This window comes from Pelobates fuscus, chromosome 5 (assembly GCF_036172605.1).
Source record: "Pelobates fuscus isolate aPelFus1 chromosome 5, aPelFus1.pri, whole genome shotgun sequence".
Lineage (NCBI taxonomy): Eukaryota > Metazoa > Chordata > Amphibia > Anura > Pelobatidae > Pelobates > Pelobates fuscus.
The window spans coordinates 216,021,348-216,046,464 of NC_086321.1; the positions used below are offsets into that span (position 1 = coordinate 216,021,348).

The window sequence follows — 25,117 nt, forward strand, 5'->3', positions numbered from 1 at the left end:
ACACACACACAAACACACTCAGTAACAGACACACACAGTAACACAATCACTGACACTCACTAGCAGACACACACTCACTCACTGACACTAGCAGACACACACACTCTAACACACACACAGTAACAGACACACACAGTAACACACTCACTGACACTCACTAGCAGACACAAACACTAACACACACACTCACACTAACACTAACACACACTAACACTCACACTAACACACACACACACTCACACTAACTTTTTTTGTATTTAATCCCCCCAGCCTCCTTACCTTTTGGAGTGCTGAGGGGATTCCCTGGGGTCCAGTGGTGCTGCTGGGCTCCTGGGGGTCCGGTCACCCGGCGGGCAGTCAGGCTGGCGGGCGCGCGAGGGAGCACTCTCCCCTGAGTGCTTCCTCTTCAGCTCCCTCGCGTGCCGCGTACTGATACCGGCGCCGGAAGATGACGTCATCTTCCGGCGCCGGCATCCCTACGCGGTGCGCGAGGGAGCTGAAGAGGAAGCACTCAGGGGAGAGTGCTCCCTCGCGCGCCCGCAGGGCCAGCCTCGGGGGGCCCAGAGGTGGCCGGCTCTAGGGCCCCCCAGGAGAAGAGGCTGGCCCAGTGGCTACATACCGGGTCGCAGGGGCGGCCGGGCCCCCTGGTGGGCCGGGCCCGGTCGCAGCCGCGACCCCTGCGACCCTGGTATGTACGCCACTGGGTATAACCGATATACATATAGGTACTGTGAGCAAGGGGTCCACATCTGGATTACCCTTTAAACTTAGGGAGAGTAAAAAAACAAGGTGCAAGAGAGTGCGGATAACAGACAAAAGCTCAAATAGCCTGCCCTTCAGTGGGTCCCCGCTCAGATCTCAAGTACCTTCTGTACTAAAAACAATTGTGAGTCACAGAAGCTAATTCAAAGAAAAGTGTCTAAGGTAACAAGAGATGAAGCCCTAGACTAAATTTGCCCAAAATATTTAGTGAAACATGTTTGGATGCTTCTGTCTAATGTCTTGGGCAGTCTTGGGCAGCAACCAATGACTAGATGCAATGTTTTCATAGTTATATGTATCACCTAATCTATAAAATGATAGCTTATGGTTAGTTACTGGATGTGTCACAAAAGCTTGGCTGCCAAAGTTCTAAGTATTGTTCTGCATGTAAAATAAGAGTGTTTCTGTGTGCTTTATATACATGCTAACAGTACAGAATATTAGTCTACCAATTTTAAAGGAAGGAAATGGAGCTTTATGTCTGTCACTTCTAAATTGCCACTTCTAAATCTGACATATGGGAACGTAACAGTCCTCCCTGAACCATTTGAAATCTTTTGCAATATGCATATGTACAGCAAATGGATATCATATAACTCCTAATTGACTGTATGCACTTTCTTATAACCGTCTATGAAAGTCTGAACAACAGCTACTAATATTAAATGTAAAAAAAAAAATAGATGTGTTCCTTTTATAACTATAGGTTAATGTACCCTTCCTTTTTAAAAGAAATTAATAAACCATTAAAACCATTTACATTTTAAAGTAATCTAGCTCAGATATTTCCCTACTAAGCCCAATACATCTTCTGTAAAATGACCGATCTTGATGACATTTGTCTAACCAGATGTTTCTCATATATATTCTCATATAAGTATTGAGGACACATATATCGACTATGCAGGAATCGCCACTAACCATCTGATTCTTTATGAGAATCATTGAGCCAAGTTCTCTTCAGTTCAGAAAAGAAAGAAGGTATAGAAACTGCAAAATGCTAATTTGCAAGACTGCAGAACACCCAATTAAGGTGAAGCAATTTTGGTGCTAAGACTGTCCCTTTAAGCTGCATGGCAAGTGATTAAAATGTGTCATTTCCTACTAGTTCCATGCATGTTTAATCATGAAAATAAATTCCATATTCTGTATTTAATTGCATTTTTGAGGAAATCTATATGTTTCCTAATTATACCTGTCATGGTATACACAGGTTATTTAGTGTAAAAGTAAATGAAATTACATCTCTACTTTATAATAGTAGAACTGCTGGCAAATCAGTAGACCTTTAAAAACTGATTCTTCTCCAAATGTCAATCAATTATTTGGCATAGGCAGCATAACATTGTATGCAGACAACAGAGTGACATGTGAGAACAGGGAAACCATCATACAAGCAGATCTCCTGGTCTATAGCACAGCAACCAAGATTACTCTGGTTACTTTCTAAAGACATGTTAAAGCATTGACAATAAAGCCATCATGGGTGCGCACTGCCCAGCTTAGGTAAGTGCCCAACATTCAACTTTCTGTTATATCAAACCTGTCATGACTGGTTGACTTTAAAGGGTTACTCCCGATACCATTACCATTTCAGTGATTTAAAATGGTCATGGTGCCTGGAGACTGTATGTGCAGTGTGTCACATGAAAACCTGCCTGTACTGATTTAACCCAGAGGTGTAACACCTTCACCTGCAGTGGAACATCATTAGTTAGCCAGGAACAATAGTTCCAGACTGGTTAATATGAATTCTGTGCAAATTGGATATCTGACATGAGCACGTACAGCATTCTGGTGACAGACGTCAAACGGCAGCACGCTCCACCCTCCCCATAACCACCACTCACCCCGTCCAGCTAGGGGATGTGACATTAGCCGAGGAGGATAGTGCTAAGGGAAGAATTTGACCTCAGAGTTGAAACAGAAAGATACTGTGGCAGACTGCCTGGCACCCTGACTGGGTACCTCCGCCAATCGCTACTTCCTAGTGCTCACCGAGTACTCCAAGCACTCCACCAGCACTATAAAACCTCAGCTGCCGTAGCTTGGCTGTGGTCTCGCCGTCCCTTCCCACCCTGGACCAAACTCCTGGATTCAGCTCCTGGTGGGAAGAGCTTTCCTCCAAGAGAGTATAGCAGGATAGCTCTGACAAGAGCTAGTGATATAGCCTGTACAGCCTTCTCCCACAGCAACCAGAAAATATAGGTTGTTTCTCTTTTTTAGTACTTCATTTATAAGAGATATTCTGTGTGCAATTTAGATTTTATTAGGAATTGTCAGTTTGAATGTGGAGTTTGGTTTTCCATAAAGTTGGATCTGAAAATCTGAATACATAAAGCTTGGAGTCTTTGGAATGTTCTTGCTTTATGAGAAAAGTTTCATAAAACTGTATTATTTTATTATCAATAACCTTTAAATTGTATATCATGAATAATAGACTTTCCTTGTTCTAGACTATATTGAAAAATGACCAATTTTACTTTCTGCTTTATAGTCATTTATCTTAAAGGCGTAACCTGTTGCATTTAGCAAACCAATATTTTGCCATTAAAAAGGCTGAAAATGCTGTAAACAACTGTTCACGTTTGTAAGTGCAAATCCAGTGTAAAGTTCTAAAAACTGAATCAATTAAGAGAAATGTTCTATTTGCTTCTAATGCACCAATAATTGTTCATCTTTTTTTCTTGTCAAAAAATTTAAATTGCATCCACATTGTAAACTCCAATTGCTGACTGCACTAAATACCTTTCCAAGTTGATATTTAGGTAAAAACGTAATGATCATGAAGTACTGACTGAGATAAGAAGTTAGAAATATCTTACACATGTGTTTGCTCATTTGCATACCCTTATGGATTCACTTAATGACCTATGATATACCAGGAAAATCATAATATAATGGGTTTAGCCCAGCTTTGTGGCATGAAGGTATTTGAAGTATTGGTTGATCTACATTGGTCAGCCATAATATTAAAACCACCTGCCTAATATCATGTATCGTGTAGGGAACATCATTGTCATGAAGGGAGTATGTGGTTGTAGAATATTGGATGTCTAGTGGGTTAAAAAAAACAGATGGGACTGGGGGGGCGTGGCTTGACCGGGAACCAAGCTGGGGACGTGTTTGTCTAGCGCTCCTCACCGACCCCTATACCAACAGCTAACTTTAGCCATCGCACCGGCAATATACCCACACCACCTCGCTGACCAACGACAATGGACAAGCGCACACCCAGAAAGCAGCCCAAAAAACTCTCCGAAACTCCGGCCACGGTAAAAGATCTATTCGCGGCCTCCCGCCATTCCCGCAAGGACTCCCAAGATGGCGCCGAGCACGGCCTGAGAACTCCTACCTCACCGACGGACGAAGAACAACCCCAGATGAGGCACTCACCCACACAGGAGACGGCACACATACTGGCCGAAATGGCGGCGATGAATTCCTTCCTGGCGAGAGAAATTGAGCGGAGCTCCAAGGCAGTTATGGCGGAGATACACTCATTGGGGGCGCGGACCTCGGAGTTAGAGCAATGCGTCGAGGCCACAGTGGCAGCACATAACTCGGCCTCTGGCCACATCAATGCACTCACCACACGCCTGGAGGCATCAGAGGCCGCCCTGGAAGTTCTGGCGAATCGCACACGCCGCAATAATGTACGTATCAGGGGCCTTCCTGAACGGGCAGATGAGGGCCCACTTGCATCCACGGTGCTTACCATTCTCCAACCCCTCCTCTCAGACATCCCAGACGAACACTGGCATATTGACAGGGCGCACAGGGCCCTGCGCACCAGAAGGGAAGACAACACGCGGCATAGAGATATTATAGTACGCTTCCTTCACTACCAGACGAAAGAAGCCATTCTCAAGAAGGCAAGAGACAACCCAATCACCCATAACGGCGCAGCGATCTCCCTTTTCCAGGATCTAGCTCCCATTACACTCCAGCGCAGACGTGAGTGGCGACCAGTCACAGACCTGCTGAGAGCAAACGCAGTGAAATACGCGTGGGGTCACCCTTTCAAGCTAATGGTATTCAAGCAGGGTAGACCCCACGTCCTCCTGCCGGGAGTAAATCCTGCACCGTTCCTTCAAGACCTGGGCATAGCGCCCCCCAACAATCTCAGCCTTCCTACAGCTACACTCCCAGCACTCCGACCCCTACCACGGGATTGGTACCTGGCCGCGGAGTAGGACGCACCACCACCACCATCACTGTTGGATTCACCCATTGCCAGCACTATCTTACCACTCCCCATCCCGACCCAGCGGAGACCCACGGCACACGACGGCAGTTGTTCAGGAGAGGACCCTTCCCACTAGGACGCTCATTGAGGCCCGCCACAAAGCCGCGCAGGGACCATCTGCGATCCTCCCACCACGCATTCTTTGCACCGGAATTACCCACACGGTACCTGAGAAGGACGGACTGTTGGAGCTGACCACCGAGCGCTGCTCAGCAGCTGACTTTGCCTGGACTGCGGCAGAACCACCCCGCTAAAAACTTTCAGCACGACCATCATCACCTCCTGCCAAATGAACAGTAATGTAATGTATATCCAGCACACACAAACGAGACACCTAGCTTACAGGTAGCACACACCCCACACAGCCTCCCATAGGAACCTATTCACCACGAACACAGACAGGGAGTACTACAGAGAGGTTGGACAGTTAGTACCACACACGCAATCCTTCCCCCCCCAAACAAAAAAAAACAAACAAAAAAAAAACAAAACCTTCATTAAATAACAATTTAAAAAAAAAAAAAAAAGAATGAAACACTCCACCCATCTGAGCCCCACCTGTTACACTAGAGCCACCCAAAGCACAAAGAGAAAAAAAGGGGGGGAAAAAAAAGGGGGGGGTGGGGGGGGGGAATAAATAAAAAATAAATAAATTAATTAAATAAATAAAAAAAGACAACTAAATAAAACAAATTAATTAAAATAAAAAACGGCGCAGCAGCCGACACCCGCATCACAATAGACACCACAACCACTATAGGGACGCCCACACGGTACTCTAGCCTACGCCGGCAAGCCGGGCTATACCTACGCCCACAAGGCCGCTGCTTAAGCAAGGCCCTATATTACCTGATCAAGCAACGCTGTAGACCAGATACAGGGGTAGGAGGGACACTAAACTCATTACGCAAACAACTTGATGAGGCTGTAGAGAAACTGTTGATAATGTCTTACTGTATGTGTATGTGTTATATGCAATACGACATGTGAATTGACGACCGAGGAGGAAGCTCAGCGACGTCCCCCCCCCCCTCACACATCCCCAACACCCCACCCCGCACGACTACCCACAGGCAGGGTCCACTCTCAGAGAAAAGTCAACCTCACGGACAGAAACGGACTGGCATGGAGGGAGCACAGGATGGGCCAGGTGGGAGGGAGAATGGCTAAGGCTCCACACCCCTTTTTACCCTTCGGGGCCCCGCTGGCGCATAATGCAGCCTATAGAGTCAACGGGAACTAATACCCCCCCAGCAAGTAAACATACAGGGCAAGACTCTTCTCACCTGCCCACAGGTACCTACACCCAGGCATAGCAATGGGAGTCCAACAGGGCAGAACGCCCCTCCCTATCCTCCCCCCCCCCTTCACCTCGTAATATGCACCAGGATGCTAAGAAAAGGCACGACTCAGAGGACCCCACACCCCTTACGCAAATGCCCGTAGTGGCTTTGAACACTAGCACCAGCGACAGAAAGGGCAACCAACACATATGACTTGTTTCAGTTGGAAGCAGCAATTGACACACGACAGTTTAATGGTATAGGGGCCGCCCCCGGAGATTTGGTTCACTACCTGAATCCCCCCGATGGGAGACAACCAGACGGAGGCTAGGGCCCAAGTACCCCCCCGCGGTCTGGCAAGGCATAAGACCAGACAGGTAAATTTGTACCTTCCCCTGACCCCACATCCCCACCCCTACTCCCCCTCCCCTATTCTCATATCTACACCGCTACAACATGTTCCAACCCCCATTACCCACGTAACTCAGTCACAAACTAATTCTAAGACTCCGCCCCGCAGAGAGACACACCCAGGCCGGATGCTGGGGGAGCAGAGGTGGGAGAGGGCTGAGCCCCACGACTCACCCCAACACCCCAACTCCATTGGAGACACTTTAAGCCAGAACATATGGCTATGAAAATATCCTCACTCAATGTTAAGGGCCTCAATGCACCATGCAAGAGGCGAACGCTCTTCCGAGAGCTGAAACGACTAAACCCAGACATTGCGTTCCTCCAAGAGACCCACTTACCAAAATCCGCCCAGGTCTCTCTCCGCGACCATACCTACCGAGTAGCAGCGGAGGCACGAGCCTTCCGAAAACGGAACGGGGTGACCATCCTCGTCCATAAAAGATGCCCCTTACACATCACCAGCGTACTAACCGATCCGGACGGTAGATATATTATAGCGACAGGCCAAATCTACTCCCAAACCATACATTTGATCAATATTTACGCCCCTAACACCCCCTCCCCACAGTTCTGGAACCAACTGTCAGACTCAGTGCTAGTCTTACCTACTGGAGCTATCATACTTGGGGGGGACCTAAATGCAACTCCCTCCCCAGCAGTCGACAGAAGCTCACGACCGGGTCAAATTCGATCCCACGGCATGGGTGCCCAAGATAAACAATTACATAATTTTATTCGCACAACGGGTCTCATAGACGCGTGGAGAGTCCAACACCCTAGCCAAAAAGACTACACCTACTATTCCCCCCCCCCATGATACCTACTCCCGCATCAACATCTTTCTGACCAACCAAATAGGATTCACGAAAACCCAGAAAACGGAAATAGGTTCCATTACCTGGTCCGACCACGCGGACATAGCACCCCACCCCATGGACATGGAGGCTCAACACCTCCCTACTAAACGACCCACTCGTTGTTGCAGATATACAAAAACAACTGCATACATACTTTACAGAAAACCTGACACCAGATGTACCGATGACAGTAGTATGGGCAGCCCACAAAGCAGTAATCCGCGGCCACCTCATTAAAATAGCGACACACAAGAAGAAAATCAAAACCCAAAAACTCACCCAATTGTTAAACACCCTCCGCACAGCGGAACAGCGCCACAAAACAGACCCGAACCCACAAACACTACAACACCTACAATACTCCCGTCTGTCCCTCAGGCAACTTCTACTGGACGACACAGCACGCGCGCTGACATGGACTAAACGGACATTTTATGACAAATCAAATAAAATGGACACCTTGCTGGCCCGCACCTTACGCCCCAGAACACAACGCCCCCACATTACATACATACGAGGCCCAGACGGCTCCCTGAAGTCCACACCGACAGAGATAGCACAGGTCTTCACCTCCTTCTACGAAAATTTATACAACCACACCCCTCTAGGCGGCATGCCGCATACGACCACCTGTAAGAAAACATTAGAATTCCTAACGCACCTTAACCTTCCCAACCTTCACACCGCAGCCATAGAGGAACTCTCCGCCCCAATAAACAAGGACAAAATCAACCAGGCCATCTCCTCTCTGAAAAGCCACAAAGCCCCGGGCCCAGATGGCTACGAAGGTAGCTATTACAAAACCTTCCGAGAGGATTTGATACCACACATGGAAACTCTGTTCCGTGAGTTAATGGAGGGGACACCACCTACTCAAGACATGACCCAAGCACACATCATACTGCTACCGAAGCCAGACAAAGACCACTCCCAACCCGAGGCATACCGACCTATCTCGCTCATAAACCATGACAGTAAAATTCTAGCCAAAATATTAGCGACGCGACTCAACCCACACCTCACCCGCTTCGTTCACGCTGACCAAGTGGGGTTCGTGCCCAGCAGACAGCTTTTTGAAAATATCCGACGAAACATTGACATAATCTGGACGCTCACTACAACCAAAACACCAGCAGTAGCCCTATCCCTCGACGCTGAGAAAGCGTTCGACAGGGTGAACTGGCCTTACATGTTTACGCTACTGGAACACTTACACATCCCTCCCCCCTACATCACAGCAGTACGCGCACTATACACGAACGTGACAGTGCAAATAAAATTGACAGGGTCGAACAGCCCACGATTCCGTATACACAACGGTACTCGACAAGGCTGCCCTCTCTCCCCTTTGCTTTTTGTCTTAACTCTTGAACCCCTCCTACAGGCGATCAGGGAACACCCCAACATAACAGGGGTGAGAATAGCAGACCAGGAATTCATAGTTTCCGGTTATGCGGACAACGTCCTCCTCACCTTGACCGACCCCTTCAACTCCTTACACGCGCTAATGCCCCTCTTGCAGAACTACAGCACTATTTTGGGATACAAGGTCAACATGGAGAAATCCAGTGCCCTCCCAATCCTCCTCACACAACGCGAGATCACCCGAATTACCTCGGAGTACCACATACGAGTATCCCAATCCTATCTCGCCTATCTCGGCATTAAACTATCAGCAGATCATGCAGCACTCCACAACTTAAATTATACCCCCCAGATCGCAAAACTTATAGCGGATATGGAGACCTGGGCGGACAAACCAATCTCATGGATCGGGAGGATCCATTCGGTCAAAATGAATGTCCTACCCCGCATCCTTTTCCTGTTCCAGGCCTTGCCCCTCCCCACAACAAGAGACATAGGGTAGCCCGCAACATCCTATACCGCCCTAAAGCAAGAGGCGGCCTGGGCCTTCCACATTTACATTTCTATTACCTAGCGGCCCAACTGGCGCAAATTGCAATGTGGCACACCCCCCCTGAGACCAGGAGATGGGTAGTCCTGGAATCTCTGATTATGCAATCGGATCTTCCACAGTTCTACATTTGGACCCCGAAAAAGTATAGAGCGCTCCTGCGGACCGACTGCCCAGCCATCACAAACTCAATCCACATTTGGGACAAGTACGCAATAAAATATGACCAAACAGCAACATCATCCCCCCTCACCCCCATATATCGAAATAGGGCATTCACCCCAGGCATGAGGCCTAAAGATTTTAAAGGCCTAGAAAGGGCGGACCTACAACGAATCTATCAACTATACATAGGGAACGAGGTCGTCCGGTTCTCGGAACTGCAAATGAGAACGACTTTAACCCCGGCAGATTTTTTTTAGATACCTACAAATTCGAAATTACGAAACCAAGAGTCGGTCAAATCAGCGGCTAAAACCAAAGCAACTTTCTTTGAAAATATATGTTTAGCCGAGCGCTACCGCAGGGGCATGATATCCCTCCTCTACTCCCACCTCTGCTCCACCACACGGGAATGGGGTACCCTTCATTACACTGACAGGTGGGAAAACGATCTAGGGGAAACCCTAGAGGGCATAGACTGGCAGGACATCTGGGAGACAAATACCAAAACCTCCATCTGCGTCACGATGCAGGAGCAATCATTCAAAACAGTGTTCAGGTGGTATACCACCCCGGTTCAGTTATACCACATGAAAAAAACACCCACAGACCTCTGCTGGCGTAACTTCGGAGAGAAGGGGACGTATTCCCACATGTGGTGGCACTGCCACAAAATCCAGACTTACTGGAAAACCATCCAAACCCTATCCACCCAAGTCCTGGCCATGGACCTTCCTATTGGCCAGACCCCAAGAAGACTGGCCTAAACCAAGCCAACAATTACTTAACAAAATAGCATTAGCAGCCAGGAGAGCAGTGGCCCAAACATGGCTACAACCCGACACCCCATCGGTCACGACAGTGATAAATAAGATCAAAGAACACTACCTCATGGACAAGCTAACAGCCCAAGTGCGGGGTACCACCAAGGCCTTCACTAAGACCTGGGAACCATGGGAAACATATAGTGACCGTTAAGAACAGGGAAAATGGAGTGAAAAGTAGTTACTCACAACAGACTGAGTTACACCCCCCCCCCCGCCCCCCACCACGACCACCATAGTTGTCCCGGCCCGTGTATTTACTGTATTTACTATATTGTTATTGTGTTAATTATGTTCTTCTGTTCTTCTCTTAATCTCTTAATTTCTCTTTTTTCATATAAAAGACAATGGTTAACCGTAGCAATGCCATGCCTAACTTGAATAACCAACCATGTACTGTAACATGAATGTAAATGGATACTATCTATTGAAACTCAATAGGCTCTTGCACGAGCCACAACACTACGCATTGTCTACCATATACCATTGCAAAAATAAAGAATTAAAAAAATAAAATAAAAATAACAGATGGTAATTTGCTATGCTGTATCATGAAAAGTGTGAGATGTGGGTGTATATTGAGAGGATTGAGGGTTTAGGGTCTTCATGTGTGTCCTTATATGTCCAGAGTTTTAGCTAAAAGTTATGATATCATTATAGTCATGTCTATAAAAGAACAGTAGGCAAAGGACCACTTTCTACTCTTCCCCTGAGTTTCTGGGCAAAGAAGAGATTGGTCTCTTTCTCATCTATTAAGCTTCTTTTTTTTTTTTTATTCAGTCATGAAAAGCATACTTACATGTGAGAATAAGCAGACAGTAAGCAACGGATATAAGTGTATAACATTGTTGCTTAGGACTTGTGGAGAGAGGGATGTGCATTACATGCATTCTTGCCCGCCAAAATAGAAGGGCAGGTCAAGCATGGACAGTAGTAACTTTGATTTGTAATCGGGGTTCATGCGTGTCATCGTACAACCAAAGTTTAGTAGAGATAAACATGTTTAGCTATAAGCTCAATTGGTGATCGTAGCAAAGTATGGTGTATAAGTCGTAGTGGACATTAGTTTAATAACGAAATGGTTTCCCATGCGGGGGATCCTCAACAGCAGGGGAGGGGGGGTAACAGTTTGCTGCTTGGGTTGCGTTACAAACCTCATGTATGTGCAGAAGTGATACTATGTAATCAGCGTTAACCCGAGTGATCCTTAGTTTTGGCCAGTAGGGGGTTGTGATTGAGGGAGGAGATCCAAGGGTTCCATGTCTGTTTATATTCAGTGTATTTGTGGGTTACCGATTGTCACATTTCCTCTAGGATTCGTATATTTTTAACTTTTTGTACCCAGTCCCTCATTGAGGGTGGATTTAATGTCTTCCAGAAGATAGGGATAAGCTGATTTGCAGCCGTCAATAGGTGCTCGGCAAAGGAATGTTTGAATTTATGTAGTGATTGGGGGAGTAGGATAACTCCCATTGGTTAGAGTGAGAGTTGTACATTTGTGATGGTGTATATAAATGCTAGAATATGTTTCCAAAACCCCTGTATGATTGGGGAAATGTGCGAGGTGGTCCCATGTGCTGAAGACATCTCCAGCAAGTATTAGAAGCCACAGGAAAGATATTTTGGAGTTTTGTGGGTGTGTAGTGGCACCTGGAAAGGCACCTGTAGTTACTTTCCTGTATTGGATAGTGGAGTGAAGAGCTATATAGGAAGGGGTATTACTGCGATACTGTGTGCTGAATTGGATAGTGGGGGTGAAGAGCACTGTGCTATATCGGAAGGGGTATTACTGTGATACTGTGTTCAAGAGGATAGTGGAGTGAAGAGCACTGTGTTATATAGTAAGGGGTATTACTGTCCTACTGTGTGCTGAATAGGATAGTGGAGTGAAGAGCACCGTGCTATATAGGAAGGGTTATTATTGTGACACTGTGTGCTGAATAGGAGAGTGGGAGTACATAGCACTGTGCTATATAGGAAGTGGTATTAGTGTCATACTGTATACTGATTAGGATATTGGGAGTGAAGAGCACTGTGCTATATAGGAAGGGGTATTACTGTGATACTGTGTGTTCTACATTTTGTGAACTATGAACTATGTATGAAAATTTATATTTTCTTCCACTCATCTGGAGTAATAGTGATCTGCAGTTTCTGTGTCCATTTGATCTCATGCTGTTTCTGATTGGGACTGGGGAAGTCAATTGGCCATTGACACAAATCCTTGCAGTTAGCGTGGAATAAAATGCATCCAGCTAGTTATGTCAAAATCATCAGTAGGCTATCAGGAGGGACCAGTAAACCCCGTCAAAAGCCTTTTTGGCATCTATGGATAACAACAGACTAGGGGTGGATGATGTTTTTGCAAGGTGAATCATGTTGATGATTTTGGTTGTGTTCTCTTTTGCCTCCCGTCCCGATATAAAACCTGCTTGATCAGGGTGGACTATTCCCGTAAGGAGTGGGCGCAGACAGTTGGCTAAGATTTTTGTGAAAAGTTTTAGATCAGTGATGATCAGCAAAATAGGGCGGTAGCTCCCGCAATTTAGGGGTCTTTGCCAGGTTTGGGAATGAGGGTAATGTGGGTATTAAGTGCTAAGGGGTGTAGGTGAGAGTGTGATGTGAGTGAGTGTGTGTGTCTGTCGGGAGGAGAGGGAGGAAGATGGGGGGGGGGGACAAGGGTGGTGCATGTTTTTCAAAAGGCTATGGCACAGAATTTTTGGTTAACACTGGGGCTCAAGTGATTATAACAAGTTTATAACTACCTTTGTCATCAAGTTCACCTGCATGTACAAATGTAGGATTTGACAGAATTTGAGTATCTACAGCAAAATTAGTATCTGATTTTACTTCGGAAATACCTCAGAGTTTAATAATAAAAATTGATATCTGGTACTGCAAAGTTGTTGATTATATCATAGGCACAGATGTTATGCAAAGAAGAGGTTGGATTACTGATTGGGGAAACAAAGCTATTTGAAAAGCCACTAAGGGTTGGTAACCAGTGTTATTGGCTCCTACTGAATATGTTGAGATAGGAATTGTTTTTCCAATAGAAGTAATATCTAAAGAAATGCAAGGCCTAATACTGGTTATAACCTTGAATTTAAGAGATTGAGATTGCACAGAGGTATCCAGATGTATGGGCACAAAGTAAAAATATATGTAGAAGATTCAAAAATTTATTGATTGACATTCAAGCCCCACAGAGGAAGTATCAATTTCCCCCAGAAGCAATTATTCTACTGCAAGTGTCATTCATGATTTGTAACAAAGAGGGGTGATTAGAAAAGCAAACAGTTCATGTAACAACAGTCTGTGGCCAGTGTTAAAATCTGAATTTAGATACTTCTTTAAAAGGGTATTTCCGGTGTTTCACATCAGAGATTCTCACAGCTCTATCATTGAAGAAGATAACGGTAGAACATGGTCAAAGAATGTACTTCCACAACTGATGCAATGTGAAGGTAAACCACATACATTTTAGCATTACTCTCCTTTTCTTTTCAGAAAGGAAGCAAATAGTACTGATGAACTTATGTTTGTTGATGGGTCCAGATTCTGAGAAGTACTATACAGGTGTGGTCATGATACAAACTTTTAGCAGGACAGGACAAAGTGGTATGAGATACTATGGCACAAGCAATAGTCCAAGTTCAAATACTTTTTGATGGTTCACAGAACATAGAGAGGCAAAATTGTTTTAGAGTTTCATGCAGATCAATGTCAATTGTGTAAACCAAAACCACAATATGTGAAAAAAATATTGTCACTGCATTATTTTTATTTTAGATCATTTGTAGCAGACCCACAGAAGTGGGTGAAAGAAAATTTATTCTCAAAGACAACCATGTAGCAGAAATTATTCGTCAGCATCCTGCTAACATTGATGGTAACAGTTTTTTTTTGTTTAGTGGTTACATTTAAGATGAACAAAAAGATATTTAATCAGGAACTAGATGACAATTTTGGGGGAAATGTAAGAGGAAAAAAAGTGACAATTAATATTTTTTAAATATTCATGTTTGTTTTGGGACAAAATATGGTTATCTACAACTATGCAATGTACACATAATTTCACAGGAGTCCCAAATATTTATTTAGTTGGACAAAAGGTTCTTTATACAGAATAATGTTAATTCGGGATCGTGGGAACTCAACTTACTACAAAATGCATATATCATGATTGTTGTCAATGGAGATGAAATTGTAAATTGGACAGGTGAAATGTAGATAAGCATTCCACCATCCTCAGGAACAAGACAAAGACTAGATGGTGTGATAGTGTGATACTTTATACTAAAAAATATTGGATTATATATTTAGAGATATCATTTCAAACTTGCAACTTGAACCATAGAATCCTATTACACGTGAAGGAAAGTTGGTGGGATATTCTGTAATATTGCTCATTTGTATATGTGAATACATGTCAATGTCACAGTTAAGTATGACTTCCTGGAATACTGTAAAAGAGGATAATGATAATAATAACAATAATAATAAAGAGAACACAGTGGTACCTGTGTAGTAGAAATTTTAAAATGGTGGGAGTGCTAGACCCCACCTGTGAAATCTGACTCCACCCATGAAATCTGACCTCACCCCTCTCTTTAAATCCCCTCTGGCTTGCTGTACTCTTTTGAGAAATATCAAACTGCTTAGTCTAATGAGTTACTTTATTCCTGCACAATAAATTATGCTAAAAATGTAATTATCAAAATAACAAAAACTAATAAAATATAAGATTTGAGTATACAAGTCAAAAAATGGTAAGACTAATTCCTGGAAATACCTTATTGCCTGGCAGGCATCTTTAGCAGATCTACAATGCTGGTATTAGGGAAATCAACAGGGAGCAAGCATGAGTTTGTTTTAACATTAGGGTCAGAAATACATGGGATTCACTAACTGGTATTTTGTTACTAGGAGTGTAGTAAGAGACAGGTATTCACCAATTCCCTGATGATTAAACTTTGGATCCTGGGCCTCACAGCTGGTTTCTTTTTCCCAATACCATTGTGTTTTTACTGTTAAATACTGGTGTCTCATAAAAAATGATCTTTTTTTTTTTTTTTTATATTTAAACTGCAGAGTTATGCTCACAAACATCATTAAAGTTTTAGTATTTGACACTAATTTTATTTGTCAATACTTGTTTTAAGGAGACTAGCACAGTGACACCTCTATTTTAAAAATGTGCATTTTTTTCTTTTAAATAAATTCCTATCACAAAGTTTCAAGCCCCTTAATCCAACTGTTTAACCCCTTAAGGACCAAACTTCTGGAATAAAAGGGAATCATGACTTCTCACACATGTCATGTGTCCTTAAGGGGTTAAAAACATAATTTCCAAAATCCCCAGTAATGAAGTGATTAGCCTAACTTACAAAGACTGGAAGATAAGCACTATCATATAAATAAACTTCAATTATTTTTTTTACCACTGATTTATTTCACTTTTCACATGAAACATATATTGATAGAAGCAGACGAGGGCATAAGCTGTGTTCAAAGGAGGGGAATAAGAAACACTGTCTGTTATCAATTATGCAAAGGGAATATCTTAAAGCAGCTAGATTGTTTGATCACCATGGTTTAGTTTATAGATTTTCTAAATATATTTCATATATTTGGAATATTTTATTTTTTATCAATGGAGAATATATTTCAGTAGAATAAAAAAAAAAAAAAAAAAGAATCATTACAAAACATTATATAAGGCTCTCATCTAACACGGACTTTAAATAGACCCTGCAGAACATAGTCAAAACCGGAAAAACAAAGCAGCGTGCCTATATTCAACCGGGTCTGGCAAAAAATAAAAATCAAGAACCATGAAAAATGATCTACAGTCAAACTGAAATATCACTAGGAATGTATTATAGAGACAAAGACAGCAAAAATCGTGCAAGGCTACCAACACAAAAGAGGGTTACATTTACAAAGCATCAGTCCCTGTGCTGGTGTTATTTTAATGTTTAAAATGTTAATGGAACAGAGTAAAATATCATTACCCAAGGACTGTTCTAAGGACTGGACAGAGTGAATATACAGGATCTACAATAAACACAGCATGCATATAGGTGACACATAGGTCACAAGTATCCTGGCAGCTCTATATCAGCCTTTAGGTTAAACATGTTTTTGTTTGATATGACATGCTATCATTGGTTATATCTGTCCCCACATTTTTCCAGAAGTGTGGGTGAGTTAGATTTTGCAAATGCAAAGTTTTTATTGCAACTCTCCATCTCCTCTCCAAATTCCTTGTTGTAACTATGTAATCTGAGCAACTAAAGACATTATGAAAGCCATAATTTATTGTAAATGACAGCTGTGCAATCAGAGTAACAAACTTGGTGAACCACCAATAGTTCCCAGGAGCCCTACACCCTATTCCTATCTGCCTTTAATATGAATGGAACTGTAATGGTGTCCTCATATTCCTTAAAGAGTTTTGTAAATCTTTTGTAAATCTTTTTCTCTGGAATAAAATATTTACAAACTAGCTTTGATGTATGAGTAATTGCTTCTGATGAACAAGGCGGCCGGTCAGGCAGTTAATGACAGCACAGCAGGTACAGTAGAATCCTATCCTGATATGACTGATGCCTAACTGGCATTACATCATGGTCTGGGATGGTGCATGTGCTAGCTGGAAGGGAATCTAATACAGAGATCTGTCTGCACACTTTGATAAAGGAAATGTATTTTTAATGCATCTTTTAGTAAATGCCCAAAGCATTTATTGTTTTAGTAGTCACACTCTCAGTGAATCTGACTTGAGAAATAATGGTAGCAGGTTTTAATAACTTGAATAACGGTGTAGAAACCTAAATGTGAAGTCTTTGCAAAGTGGGGCTAGTGACATTTCTTTTACACCGCAAATCTCCCAGCATGCCAAAACAGCAAGGGTTCTTCATTAAACAGTTGGTTGGGAGGAACTGAAAACTATTATGTCATTAGTTTCTTAAACTTTAAAGAATTTCCAATCTTTTTCAGTTCATTGACATTCACTGAGAACAGAATTGACACTAGAAATAAGTCCATGTGATTTAGGTAAGGCATCACAATATACCATTTAATCTAACACTTATTCTAAAGTATACTTGTTGCATAGTGCCAGGTGGCTAGCAAGTATTATGCATTTAATAGTGAAAAGATATTTTGTTATTTCCGGATGGAGGACGACAAATATTTTCCTTTTGCCCGTGGGTTCTTCTTGATAAAATTCATCTGTCTCGTCAATCTCTATCAATTCTGCAGGTTTTGACATTTTCTGAGACCCATTGCTAATGAAACTAATTTGACCAGCACGCATGGAAAGGTCATTCAGAGGGATCTTTTGTCCCCACACCTTGTGGTGTCACTTACATACTGCTTGGTTTGCCACTAAGAATAATGCATTTTACCAATCTGGACTATGAACAGTGTGGAAAGAACACCGGTTTGTATAGCCACTTTAATAGTCACTTGGAATGGCCAATCGTGCAACAGCTAACTAGACGTTATCACTTGTCAGACATTGACGTTTTGAAATCTTACTGTTAGAAAATTAAATGTTAGACGCAACAAATAAAATACATTTATTGTGGTGACTACAAGAAGAAAAGAGTGATTAGCAAATTTATGAAACTTAGTGGCATAATGTTGGGAATTAGGGTGTCACTATATTATTGAGAACATAGCAAGATACTAATTTAGATGCCACAGTTCTAAATGGAATGGCAATATTTTTTTTTTATCTGATTAAATTAAATTTTTGCATTTTGAACAATGGAATGGCCAGGGTCCACAGCAGAAAGTGGAGCCAAATGATTAAACAATCCATGTATCGTTTGCATATGTAATATCCCATCTGGTGTTTGCACACTTACTGTTCTGATGCCATTCTCAAAAGCTTCGCGAGCCAGTGATGCGGGCCCGTCTACTGTTTTTCCATCGTCATCTGGACCCCAGCTTGCACTGTAGATATGCACATGTTGTGGATTAAGGCTGAGAGATTTAGCTTCCACCATGTCTGTCACATCTCCATCCAGCATTCGCACCCCTGTAACCATAACAGATATATAATAGGATGCAGAGAAATTGGCCCTTCTACTTTTAACATTTGGTGATCAGGTGGTTTATATCCTCTGAACAGCATATAACAAAAAGCAGTATATAAACATATATATATACAAATATTATATATTTGTGTTAGGTGCTTATGATCGTACAGTGTGAAATACCACAATTAAATGTAGGATAGTAAAAAGAGCAAGTCAGTTGTGGTGTGCTGGAACCGACGATGAGGTAGGCCTGAGAAAGAAGAGGGCCTATCCAGGAAAAGAAATAGAAAGGAAATAATTGTTAAAATGTGGTGTGGTGGGAGGGTCATTCAACGGTAAGGAGCAAGGTAAGGGGCGTGCCTTAAGTAGGCTAGGAGTGGAAACCAGCTCCTCCCACAAATCCAGGCAAAATTGCCTTGATACATATGTTTATGTTTAAATATGATTTTTGTTATATGCTGTACACAGGATTGTATATATTTATTTATTGTATTTATTTTATGTATTTGTCTTATTGTATTGTTAATATATATATTTTTTGTTAAGTTTTGTGCCTCTGCATTTATTTTATTTATAGAGAGATATTGTGGGCTTGTTCCCTTATTTGAATTATTTAGAAATGTCTTTTGATGTTTCCTATTAACAAATTGCTGTGAAATCAGACGCGGTGTGCGTGACGCGGGACGTCACAATGCATCACGTGGTTGTGCCAGATGTTGGGAAGTCCAGAAGATGGCTGAAGCATGCTAGAATGAAGCACACACCTGCATTCACTTCCAGAGGATGGCACATAGGATTCCTGTTAATTTTTTATGTATGTAATGCAATATATTCATGAGTTCACATTGTGTCTCCTAAGGACATTGCATTGATAAAGGGCTTGTGTCTGAAACGTTTGTATTTGTGTCCTTCAATAAATGTTAGTAGCCTGTGGTGTGCACAAAATAGCTGATTGCGCAGACCTCGTTTTTTCTTTTTTGACGGATATACTTAAAGGGACAATACAGTTAATAAACAACTTTAGCTTAATGAAGCAGTTTTGGTGTATAGATCATGTCTCTGAAGTTTCACTGCTCACTTATCTCCAATTTAGGAGTTAAATTACTTTCTGTTTATGCAGCTCTAGCCACACCTCCACTGACCGTGACTGACACAGCTGTCATGAAAAACAAAATGGTTTAACTTTCTATCAGCCGTAACTTACTTTTACAGTATTTATCTCCTGCTCTGTAAATTAAACTTTAATTACATACAGGAGGCTCCAGCAGGGTCTTGCACACAGAGTTAAGCCATTCTAAATTAAACATAATTTGCAATAAAGGAAGTGTAACAGTGTAAATAAATGACTCTTTACAGGAAATGTTTAGGAAGGCTATGTAAGTCACATGCAGGGAGGTGTGGTCAGGGCGGCATTAACAAAGCGATTTAACTCCTAAATTGCAGAGAATTGAGAGTGCAGGGGCACTCTATACACCAAAACTGCTCCATTAAGCTAAAGTTGTTTTGGTGACTATAGTGTACCTTTAAGTAGAAATTATACTCCTGAACAGCAGAGACTATTTGTAGCTGCTGCTATGTATTTAGTCCCTTCACTATTTTACCAGGGAGGAGTTTGGGAGATAGCAGCAAAGTGATCCTCTTCATCCCTAACCACTTTCCCCAGTATGTAGCAAATGAAGATATGCCTAAGGACACCAGGTCCAAATAGCAACTGCTGTTCAGGAGGGTAACGTCCACCGGTTGTGGGTAGACTGGGACATGTATGTCCCAGTGCTATATATTATTAAAGGAACCTTAACTGCAGCACAAACCCTAGCTCTAACGCTAGTCCTAATTTTATAAAATATGTAATATAAAAGATACATAACACTGAAGTGAGCATTAGGAGGATATCTTGCCATCTCTAGATTTTGAAGACTTTCATTCTTTAAATTTCCAGAATCCATCTACAGTATTATTTAAATAGACAGACAGAAAAAAGACAGCCAGATTGAGTTTTGTCATAGTTCCAATGCTTTATACTTTTTCTCATTGTTTACAGCCAATATCAGAAATCTAGGAATCCCAGCAAAAATCAAGTTTGTGAACTCATGTTTCTTTAGCAAATGATGTTGTGCCCATTAATAAAACCTGCCCTCTCACCCTCCAACGGGGCTGTTTCAAAGAATATCTTCACACATGCGCAGGTGGAGCTGTCTTAAAAGAACATCTATGAAGTCTGCCATGTCAAGGCATCCGGAAAGCTCGACTATGAAATGTACAGATACACTGGATGTTAATATCAAAGTACAAACTGCATAATTCTGACGTTTTGAGCAGATGTGATACATTACTGTGATATTACTATTTCTAGGGGACATTATGTTTGACTTGTGATGACTGTGGACATATGTTTACTAGTTGCAGGTATTGGCAACTAAAAAACAGGCAGAAATGATCATACCATATTATATTAACCCCTTAAATACCTGTGACATGTCATCATACTTCTTTAAACGGTAAAGTTTAATTTTCCCATGTGACACACATCCAACAAAAATGAATTCTAATTGCAAAACAATATATAATCAAATACTGACAAACAGAAAGGACATATTGTCAGTGGCAAAATCTGATGTCCTCTTTCAGGTGACACTACATACCTCCAATCTTGGCATTGAAAGCGATTCCTACAGTACAGTGTGAGTTGTTTGCTGTTGCTGCAACTTCTCCAGCACAACGAGTCCCATGTCTGTTAATTTTATAAAATAAAATACAAAATCTATTACAATAGAGAATAATAATAGATAAATCAATGTACAAAATATGTTTTCATAAATCTATTGCCCAAAGACCAGTTACTACTGCGACTCTTGTAGTAGTTTATTGGTCAGATATATTGGATTTCCCCATATGGGCATCTATATGAATAACTAGTACCCAAATATGACATGTAAGCACATCTGTGAGCATTAAGTGATGTGGCGAATCATAGAGACAAGTGTAGGGATATGGTTTCCAGGTAGGATAAGAGGCCCCGATGTGACTGCTATGTAGACCTCTCTGCAATTCTCTAGTATCATAGCCATAGGGACACAGGGACAAGGTAAACAATTCCTGCAATAAAAAGCTATTATCATAAAGGTAATTTACTTCTTAGTACCACTCAGAGTTCCAGCAGTGTTTAACTCTGCTGGAGCCGTGACATTTTAAGAGGATTGTTGTTTTTAAATGTCATAGGCCTTTAGAGATATTTGGAAAGCAGCCAGCATATTACTGTCAGTTCAAGGCCTGTTGGAAATGCCACATAAATCCATTAACTCTTGTATTGCCAAAACATTTTTTTTTTCAATGACATTAAACAAATTCACACAGAAATAAAATACAACAAAAATAAATAAAACATAAGACAGACATATGTAAAGTAATATGTCTCCAAAATGAATGAAGTGACATATAGAGAAAATGATTAAACTCCCCCTATACTACGTTTCCCCCAGATATCACTATTGTGGCTGAGAATGGTGATAGTTATAGTCTGGTGCATTTTTTGTGCCAACAAAACCTAAATTAACTAAAGTGAAAATTCAAAGTAGATTTCAAATTGAACGTCAAAATAGCCAAATTGGCACAATATTCAGTCAGCTATGCTCCCAGTTCTGCTTAAATATTACTTACCTGATGTTCCCCTCACTGCAATCTCATTACAGAGGTTTGTGATACACTTCTGTAACACTCACCTTCAGTCCACCAACACTCTGCCTGGTCTGTTCACTGATTTGGCCTGCTTGGAGAAGCTTCCCCTAGGAGGGCAAACCTTTTTCCATGCCGGCATCTAACCAGACTGATTGATGCCAGTCGCTCTGTTCCTATATTCCCTGGCCACCACTAGCAGTGCTGGCTAGAAAGTTACCATAGCAACTACAGTGCATGTGCTGTGGTTGATATGAGTGGAGAGCAGAAGATCCCTCCTATCTTCTCCTCACATAAAATCTATCACAAATAATTGATTGACAGGTGGGAGAAAAAAATACATTTGAATAGGCTTTTCTCCCATTCTAAATATTTTCTAGAAAACCTTTGATGCTCTATAAAAAAAAGCAAAGTGATGTTTTTGTAGAACTCTTTTTTTAAGAAAAAGCTCGCTATGGTTTATGCTATATTTGCAATGTATTACTGTTACTCAATCAATTCAGAGAATAAGCCCATAACATTCTCTCTTGCTCTCTTTCAATGGGCAATTATGTTGTTGTCTCTATGTACAATAAATGTTATTTTCCACATTTGTTGCAACAGCTGTAGGGCTTTGTAAATCAATGCTAATATAACACGTTACAAATGTATATATAATAATATATAAAACCATCTAGCCTTGAATGCAGCATTAGGCTCAGTTTTTCTAAATTCAATTCCTATTTACTATTTGATGGTTTTGTGTGTGAGCAGTTCCACGTCCACTATGATAAAAACACAGCGTGATTTAATTTTACTTCTTAAACCTAGGTCCGTACTGATATCAAAGAAGTTCAAGCACTATGAGACTAACAGAAAAGAAAAGAAAGGAAAGAAAAAACAAAAAAAGGAATATCTAATGCCTGTCCATATCTCCTGACTGGGGGATAACCCTGTGATAAACAATAAACAAACAAAAGAACAGAGAGGAGGATGCAGTGCCTGGTGTAAAGAACGGAATACTAAAGGGGTAATATAATACCTATAATAAGACTTAGCTTTTAATAGATTAGATTAAAAAGTCTTATAAGGACTAAAACAATAACTGACCACAACACATAACATATAGTTCTATAGTCAAAAAGTAACAAAAATACAAACAACTATAAAAACAGCTGTGGCTGTTCCACTAGTGGCAATGAATTGATGAATGCCACCGATAAATATTATGAGAATGTGTCTCAAAATTATAAATTTGGATCAATGTCTTTGATGGTGGTCATAGTGGACCTAGTTCAAACCCACAGGATATGACTCAATCTGTGTAAATCATTATTAAGTAATGGAAATACTTTACTTTGGGTACACTGTAGTACTAAAGTTGCCTGGGCACATGCCCTGTAATTGTGATCAAATAAGATCACGATCCCACCAACTAAGTAGTCCTAAACAATCTCAATAAATCATAGTTTAGTAGATGACTCTAAATGTGTGATATAGAGTTGCTAGTAGACTCAATCTGCAACAGTTTGTGAAATGATATCTGTTGCAGAGATGGCTACATGCAAATCTTACAATTGTGATAATTAAAATACACAGTTTAGGAAATCAAGCTTGTTTTAGTCCTTATAGGACTTTTTAATCTACTCTATTAAAAGCTAAGTCATATTATAGGTATTATTTTTTCCCCTTTAGTATTCCATTCTTTACACCAGGCACTGCATCCTCCTCTCTGTTCTTTTGTTTGTTTATCATTTATTTTTTTAGTTATACATAACATTTAAAAGGGACTACCTTTTCATATGGGAAACTTACTTTTTGGCAAAGTTACATTTAAGTTGCTAAGTTAATTTACCCACAACCCATTGGTTAAAAGAATCCCACAGAAGGTCACACTTCAGAGAGAAGAACAAAATGGAGGCACCCAGGTATTGACATCTAGCAAAACATGACAGCGCTGCATTCATTTGTCAGTGACCAATGAGTTACATTAAAGAGACACTGTCACATTGTAGGCTTCTTTTTAAATTAATCATTCAATCATACATATTTGAAACAGTCTGGAGAAAATGGTAATTTTCACTTGCCAAGCTAATTTACCTACAATCCATCGGTCACAAGAAGGAGGGCAAACCGCAGACATCATGTACAAAGGAGAACACAATGGCAGTGCCCAAATCTGGATATGAGGTACAAGGAAAGATGATAAATAGAAAAGGGCAAGGGGAAATGGAGGAAGCATAATCATTAAGACACAAGGGGCATTAGGAAATGCAAAACTAAAAAGTGTGAATGTGTCAACTTTTCAACAATTTAATTTAATGCCTTGAATGCCAGACGAACTAACATGAGTTGGGCATCACACATGAGTCTCAAGGTGATGAAGAAGGTTATAAGAAAGATACTGGATGACTTGTAAAGTGTTACTCTGGTACACTTACAAGCGTTATACAGATTCACTTTATTTGCATCGGTTAAGAAAGAATTCTTAGAAAACTATCATGCTTTACACTGGTATATGGTAAAACTTTCAAATAAAATGCAGGCTTTGCAGTGCTTGGTACAATGTTTTATTACTTTATTATATATACATATGCAGCTCTGTCACCCCAGTTTTGTTCGCTTTTTTTTTTTTTTGTAAGATTACCAAGGAGGAAGATCCATAGTAAGTAAAATATCTGTCTTTCAGTGATGTACAATATTAATTTTAAACAGGGTTTCCAGACCTAGCTCTTAAATTGCTTTGTGGATTCAAATTTCCTAAAATTCTCTGAAATCCAACAGCTAGAAGTGAATTCTGGGATCTCTATTCCAACAAGTATGAACTAAGTATGTGATTATAGTACTCAGGTCAGATGACCAATACAGCCCAACAGCGATTTCTCTGTGGGGCAATGTGCAATTACCAAAGGTAGTGCTGCTTTAAAAGAAAAGCTGATGGCCTAT

General features: G+C 41.4%; 1 protein-coding gene across 2 annotated transcripts in view; it reads right to left on the reverse strand.

Annotated features, from left to right (window-relative positions):
- The window catches only part of PCSK5 (proprotein convertase subtilisin/kexin type 5), a 399,481-nt gene that overhangs the window by 240,921 nt on the left and 133,443 nt on the right, over positions 1–25,117 (reverse strand). For both annotated transcript variants that reach the window (XM_063455029.1, XM_063455030.1), the window contains exons 6-7: positions 21,163–21,251; positions 18,347–18,519 (exon numbers count right to left, since the gene is read on the reverse strand). In XM_063455029.1, coding sequence (XP_063311099.1) covers positions 18,347–18,519; positions 21,163–21,251 — 262 coding nt within the window. The remainder of the gene's footprint in view (positions 1–18,346; positions 18,520–21,162; positions 21,252–25,117) is intronic.